This window comes from Fopius arisanus, unplaced genomic scaffold, assembly GCF_000806365.1.
Source record: "Fopius arisanus strain USDA-PBARC FA_bdor unplaced genomic scaffold, ASM80636v1 scaffold00180, whole genome shotgun sequence".
Taxonomy (NCBI): Eukaryota; Metazoa; Arthropoda; class Insecta; order Hymenoptera; family Braconidae; genus Fopius; species Fopius arisanus.
Window position 1 is genome coordinate 14,920 of NW_011887919.1, and position 7,272 is coordinate 22,191.

General features: G+C 42.1%; 2 protein-coding genes across 3 annotated transcripts; one reads left to right on the top strand and one right to left on the bottom strand.

The window, feature by feature from the left end:
- The first annotated feature begins 255 nt into the window (after positions 1 to 255).
- Positions 256 to 3,983, top strand: Sym (symplekin). The gene is made up of 3 exons (XM_011314609.1): positions 256 to 484; positions 559 to 3,678; positions 3,796 to 3,983. Exons 1-3 carry the CDS (start codon positions 404 to 406, stop codon positions 3,958 to 3,960), a joined length of 3,366 nt encoding a protein of 1,121 aa, XP_011312911.1. The 5' UTR covers positions 256 to 403; the 3' UTR covers positions 3,961 to 3,983.
- Positions 3,984 to 4,002: 19 nt separating this feature from the next.
- On the bottom strand, positions 4,003 to 6,838 carry LOC105272459 (17-beta-hydroxysteroid dehydrogenase 13). Of its 2 annotated transcripts, none has more exons than XM_011314610.1 (7): positions 6,573 to 6,838; positions 5,942 to 6,111; positions 5,687 to 5,863; positions 5,191 to 5,340; positions 4,837 to 5,093; positions 4,355 to 4,480; positions 4,003 to 4,283 (listed from the first exon to the last, which is right to left on the bottom strand). In XM_011314610.1, the coding sequence occupies exons 2-7, from the start codon at positions 6,083 to 6,085 to the stop codon at positions 4,217 to 4,219; spliced, it is 921 nt and encodes a 306-aa protein (XP_011312912.1). In that variant the 5' UTR covers positions 6,086 to 6,111; positions 6,573 to 6,838; the 3' UTR covers positions 4,003 to 4,216. The 2 variants fall into 2 exon arrangements, with proteins under 2 accessions (XP_011312912.1, XP_011312913.1); XM_011314611.1 differs by lacking the exon at positions 6,573 to 6,838 and adding an exon at positions 6,371 to 6,546.
- Between the last annotated feature and the right edge of the window lie 434 nt (positions 6,839 to 7,272).

The following is a 7,272-nucleotide window of genomic DNA, read 5'->3' on the forward strand; positions in this document are numbered from 1 at the left end:
ACTCGACTGGCATTCAAATGTAAACGCCAGAAATCGCTGAATTGTGGGGACGAAATGCGCATGAGGAGAAGGCGTTATACAGCGCTACGTACGACGTCTGAAGGTACTTGTCCCCTGTTTTGGTGTCGGCGACATCAAAGCTTGGCAATACCTCCCTGTATCATACCTTACACCCCAGCATTGCGTGTACCGCCCTCTCTCCCTTGGGTTGAGATACTACGATGCTGTTGGGGTTATTCAAACGTCCAGAACTGAGCCTCTACTTCAGTCAATCCTCTCTGCTGTGGTGTTACCCCTCCCTCCTATAAATAAAGTACCGGTAAACGACAAATTTGACTTTTCTCTCGCATTACTCCTCATCCCCATCACCATAATTATCCAAAGGGGAGAGAATTCCATATGAATGCCTAATAGCCACCATAAAATATCCATGGATCCCCGTCTGAAGAAGAAGATTGAGCCGGAGAGAGGCTCTAACGACATGGTAACATAAATAACCTACAAACCCCTCGCTCCACCCTCATCACCCCATCACCCAAAAAATTATCAAATTTCCAGGTTGTGGATTGGCTGAACGAGGCGTCAATGACGAACAACGACACGATCAAGATTGCAAACCTGTCGAAACTCCAGGAAATCCTCATAAATAAGGACATCGATCTGTTGGATTCCTACCTGGAGGAAGTCCTGCAGTTCTCTCTGGACAAGAACTCAGAAGTCAGGAAAACCATTTGCAGCTTTATCGAGGAAGCAGGAGACAAACGTCCAGAGGCAATTCCTCGAATGCTCCAAACCCTCTTGAGATTAGTGTCAGACGATGCCCCAGTGGTGACCAAACGTGCACTCCGAACCTGTGGAAAGATTCTTCGAGCAGCCCTGAAATGGGTATCGAGTGCTGCTGTTGTCACCCTGGAGATGGAGACAGCTTGGGGACAGTTGAGTGACCTGAAGAGCCAGATAATCAATATGATAGACAGCGACAACGATGGAATCCGAACTCAGGCAGTTAAATTTCTGGAGGGAGTGGTGCTCCTTCAGACATACCCTGACCCAGACTCCCCACGAAAGCCGGATGATTTTTCCCTGGAGGATATTCCCCTTACTTTAAAAATAGCGAGAAGGAGAAAATTAGAAGAGGAAGCAAACCACGTAATGGAATTATTGATAAAATTCCACGGTTCCCCCCACGTCAGCAGCTTGAATTTGATGACCTGCATGGGCAGTCTCGCTCTCATCGCCAAGACACGTCCCCAGTTCATGTCCAACGTCATCGCAGCCCTCCAACGTCTTCAGAATGACCTGCCCCCCACATTGTCCGACTCCCAGGTGACGAGTGTCCAGAAGCACTTGAAGTTGACGTTATTGAACCTGATGAAGCACCCAGCCAGCATCGAATTTGCCCCCACTATTGCCAAACAGCTAACACAACTGGGAGCCAAAGAGCAGGAGATCATGAAGGCCTATCCCAAGGCTGAGGACATTCGAAGGATGAAAAAGCGGCAGCAAGAGTCCTCCCTCAGTAATGCCTCAAAAAGAGTCAAACTCGACTCGATAATTCCCCCTTCCGAGGACTCAGAATCTCTCCCAGCTACTGCCCTACCAGTGAAGCTACCAGAGCTAATAGAACTTTCAGAATCCTTCATCGCTGATAGGTTGAGCGTTGAAATAGCCACAGAGCTTGTCATGGACAGCATGGCCTGGGTGCCAGATACCATGACTTCAATATTCCAACGTGAATATGTCCCCAATGCCACCACTGACACCAGCATTCAGCGTCAGACGATCTCCAAGCTTCTGGCAGCTCAGATAAAACAGGCTAAAGCTAAAAAAACGAAAAAGGATCTCAAAGAAGAGGACGCTGTGATGGAGGATTTAATAAAGAATCCAACAATTACAGTAGCTGAGGCCAAACGCGAGAGGAAACGAGAGAAAGACAGGGAGAAGGAGAAAGAAGCTAAAGCCACTCTAGAAGCTGAAAAGAATCTGGCCAAAACTAGGAACAGAATGAGGGTTTTGAAATTGAATGAGGTGGCAAAACCTTTGTCAAAGGACACCAAAGAGAAGATGCTGCTGATGGCAGTGAATAGAATTCTCAAGGCTGAGATGAGTGCTGTATTTGGTGGAGTTGCTGGAGTCAGATCTAAAATTCTTACCACATTAGCTGCAACATTCAATCCTTACATCAAGGAAGCTATTCTTCGTTACATAACTGAAGAAATGAGAACACGATTGGATCTAGCACTGGGTTGGCTGTACGAGGAGTATGCCCTGCTGCAGGGATTCCAGAGGAGAACAACTCTGGGGACAAAACCCCACGAGGCACCTCATCAAGCCTATAATTTCCTCTTGTGTACCTTAATTTCAGCTATTGATGAGATCCAGGGGAAAGATCGAGATCCTCTACTGGCACGATTATACCTGGAAGCTCCTCTCATAACGGAGGATGCTGTCGAAGCCCTAAAGAGCGTCTCTTCCGAGGAAAAAAGGGGCTTAGCTCCTTTAGTTCTCCTCAAGGATCTCGTTATCATGAGGCCTACGAAACAATTGACTTTTTTGAATGTTCTTCTCTGCCATACGGGGCACGAAAAGAAAATGATTCGGGATTCAGCTATTAGTCTGGTTGTTGAATTGTACGAGAGACCAGAATTAACAAAATTCATTGAGGAGTACACGGTTCTTTACCTGGGATTCTTGAGATTGCAGAATCCACCGGAAATCGTTTTTGGAAAGGATCGGGGGAGGGAGCAGGTGGAGGAGCAGTGGTCAGAGTCGACAACCAGAGCCTGTTTGGAGCTCTATTTAGCTGTTCTCGGTAAACATCAGGATTTGATCCATGAGTTAGCGAAAGTTTACTCGTCGATGGGGGCGGATGTAAAGAGGATAGTCCTGAGACTGGTTGAGGGTCCAGTGAGATCCCTAGGAATGGCCAGTCCTCAGTTGCTGAAGCTCGTAGAGATGTGTCCCAAGGGGGCTGAGACCCTCGTCACCAGGATAATCCATATTTTAACCGAAAAAGCACCACCCAGTGTTGAGCTCGTTGCTAAAGTCAGGGATTTGTATCAGACACGCGTGTCTGACGTGCGATTTCTCATTCCTGTGCTGAATGGGCTCTCGAAGAAAGAGGTAGTAGCAGCACTACCGAAACTTATTAAACTCAATCCCATTGTTGTGAAAGAAGTGTTTAATCGACTCCTTGGAACTCACAACAATGAGAGTGGAGTTCCTCATACGTCACCAGTGACTCCAGCTGAGTTGCTCATTGCACTGCATACAATTGATCCGAGCAAAGCCGAGTTGAAGACTGTTATTAAAGCTACGTCTTTATGCTTCGCTGAAAAACAAGTTTACACTCAGGAGACACTGGCTGTGGTGATGCAGCATCTTATGGAGCTCAATCCCCTGCCTACACTATTGATGAGAACAGTTATACAGAGTTTGTCGTTGTATCCGAGGCTCAGTGGATTTGTCATGAATATTCTGCAGAGATTAATTCTCAAGCAAGTGTGGAAGCAACCCAAGGTATGGGAGGGCTTTGTTAAATGTTGTGAACGCACTCAGCCACAGAGTTTCGCTGTGATCCTGCAATTACCACCTCAGCAATTGGGGGAGGCACTCAATATGGCACCGGGGCTGAAAGGACCATTGCTCGCCCATGTTGAGGCATTTGCTGAGAATCAAGTATTCATTTTTTCCGTACTTCAATTACGTTATCCGTTATTCTCTACCTCCTCTTCCATTTCTTATCGGGAATTTAGAATTCTAGTTGATTCAACTATTTGGTCATTGATTTTTCAGAAAGCTCACGTTCCACAATCGATAATGGACGTCATCCAAGGAAAACAAACAGTGGATATGCACGACGACTTTGATATTGCACCACCAGGAGAATATCCACCAGAGCAAAGAATAGAAACCATGGATGTTGATTTATCCGAACCAGCCCCGCCAGGGTTAGATTAATTGGATTGGTAAATGATCAATAAAAGCAGTGGATTTTAAGAATTATTTGTACATAATGAACGTCGCTTTCTATATTTTTCTATTGATAAAATATGTAACAAAATATTGGTCTAATTTGGTGAGACTGCAGGTATTTCGTTAATTTAAGGACTGACATGTAAGTGATAGTAGTAAAGCTGTGTACAACACTGGAGGTGGACTTTCAGTCTTACTTCATAGGGAGTTTGAATGATGTGGGGAGATTATCGTTCTGGGATCATCCGAAATCTACTCCAGTATCCAGTAGGTCTCGCAGCATGAAAGATGCCTTCTTGGGAAGAATTCTTTTGCAGAGAAAATTTTGTATTAGTTAATCCCTCGGAAAATTACTGCATTCTTCCTGTTTACCGTTTACCTGAGTAAGTGTCCGAGATACAATAGATAGCCTGGCACACTGAATTCCGCATAATTTCTGCGTACACCGTCCAAAATTTTTTTCGCTGCTTCAGTGGCTGGCATTGTTCCAAAATAACTGGGTAATCTGTAACAGACCCCCATTTTCTGCTGTTATAACTAGGAGTGGAATAAAGTTTAAAGTTGAGGACAATTGAATCAGATTAAAAATTCTAAATAGAGACTATTCACACACCTCTGAGTATAACCGACTAAATATTCTTTTATGCTTCAGACAAGTCTGCGTACGCTCAGCAAATCAATATCAAACAAGAGATAACAACGCGCATAACTTTTCATCTGGAATTTCAAATGAAAATTCTTGGGAGTTTAAAAACTTGTAATTTACGTGGAATTTCAATTTTATCATTTTAAATTAATGTGGACTTTAGTTGAATGAGTAGAAACGTTTCGCATGGGTGAAAAGGATGAAATACACTTCACCTGAACCTTATGTCCTTGGCCATCTCTGCTCCCACGATAAATGGATAAACATGCACGAGTGTTATGACAATATTACTATTTGATTGTCTAAATTCAGCGTGAAGGGACTCAGCGAAGCCCTGTACAGCAAATTGAGCTGTTGAAAGTTGTACTCTACCACTTCTACTTGAACCACCAGAGAATCCAGCTACTGAGGACAGTGCAACTATGTGGCCACGACCAGCTCGCTCCATGCCTGGCAGAACAGACTCCAACAGCTGGATGAGAGTTTCGGTGAGTGGAATTCAGAATTAAACTTTGGATGCAGTTGGTGGAGGCAATTCATTTGGGTGAGATATTTCAAGAGTTGCTTACCCAAAAATGACTTATTACTGATAGCTCCATGGCTTTTCGAATTTCTGGTGTTTCCTCCAGCAACACTCGGGGACTGGGTACTGCACAACAGTGGAAAACCATTGTAATGAATCCCAAATCCTCAGTAATTGATTCTACAGTTGTTTGAACCTGCATTAACGAAAATTCAAGATTATGGAACATAAATTTTAAATTTACCTGTTTTTCTTTCTCTGATTATTACTTCATACACTTCATTTACGACAATTAATAGACAAACGGTGAATAATGTTTCTTCTACCCCATAAAAAGTTACGAAGTTTTATTTATGTCGTGAGCAACTGGGGGATCGACCCAACAGAATATTTTGTTATTATTGCTGAAGCCGACAGGTTTAGAGAGAGATGGCTTAATGCTTTTTCCTGACCTCATGAGTTTTGCAGACGATTGCAACGTCCATTTAAAAGTTCTAAATGCAATTTCATGTCTCGTGTTGCAATAATCCAAATGAACTCACTTGCTCCTTATCAGTAACATCACAGACATACGCCCTGGCACGACCAGTATTCTTGGCTGCCTGTCTAGCAGCAGATTCGCACATATCGCCATCCTTATCAACACAGGCGACAGTAACACCTAGCTGACACAGCTGAATAGCAATTTCTCGACCAACTCCACGTCCCACTCCCACCACCTTCAATAAACATTTTCAATTAACTCCAGTGACCATTTTCCTCAATTATCAAATTATAATTTCCACGAGTTTACAGACCATTGCAATTTCTCCATTAACTTGTTTAAGAGGTGGAGGTCTCAGGGTGCGGTACAGGGCCACAATTATCGATAGCCAGATGCCACACAACAATGTTATTAAATCGAGAGTCAGAACCACTAGGGAATATAGCTGTAACAACATTTCGCGGGATTCTGAACGGATTAGATCTAAAAGCCAAAAATATAACTTTAATGACTCTTTCTGTCGTGAATACACAATGATAAGAAAAATGTTATCGAAGAAATTTTAGTACTGCTGAATTAATTTTTTTGAAACTCTATGGAAAAAATGAATAATCAGGTCAAAAAGATAATTCCTCTATTTGCGCTGAATTGTCACGAAAAAAAATTAATTAAAAATTGATTGAGTCTTGAGAATGAAGATGAAAATTTTTAATCGATACATGATCGAATTGAATAAAAATACCGAAATTAAAGTTTCTTTCTCTTGACAGGAACTAACACGTGGCGATATAACCGAAAAACTCTAAATAAATCTACTCGATAAAATCTTCACTTCGTCCATGAAAATTAGATTAATTAATCCCCAAAACTCCACGAAGTTCTAGACAACCGAAAATAGAAACTGACGATATTTCAAAATGAATGAGTTCAGATTGTAATCTCACCTTTTATTAAAACATTACTGCGATATCGTGGTGATAAATTATATCACTCCAGTTCGTAACCTTTGCGTCTTAGCAGAATATCTCTTGCAATAACAACCGTGTGATTATTGTACGATAAGCCTATCAATTCCACAGGCACTCAATGGGTTTTTCGTCGATTGATTGACCCGATATCGTATTTATCAACAGTCACCAAAAATGCTTCAGCTTCAACAAAAAGTCATTAGCTGCATGGAACAATCTGTCATCTTATGAATTATGCTGCAGAACGAGGGAGCAAATTGAACAGAATGGTTTAAACTCGTTTGAATATTCATATTTGAATGTTGGAAAATGTTCAATGTCGATCATACAGTTTGCAATCGCGAAAAAAGCCGATACTGCAGATTTCTCGCAGAAAGAGAATTTTTAATTTTCCATAATGTTATGATTTTTTAGTCGTATGATGGACATTAGTGCACATGAATAATCGAGAATCCGTGAAACAGCAATTCACGTACATAATTCCACAAAATATCAACGTGAACAGGTGTTATGCAGATTCATAGGCGTCTCGTATTCCATTTGGTCGGGACATCGAATTTCCTCCCATTAATAATGCTCTCCGTTTCAAACCAAGGGACTAGTAAAGGCTACTGTAACACTGTTATCATATATTAATCGTAATTATGATGTAATAGCTATAATGGATGAAATGGAT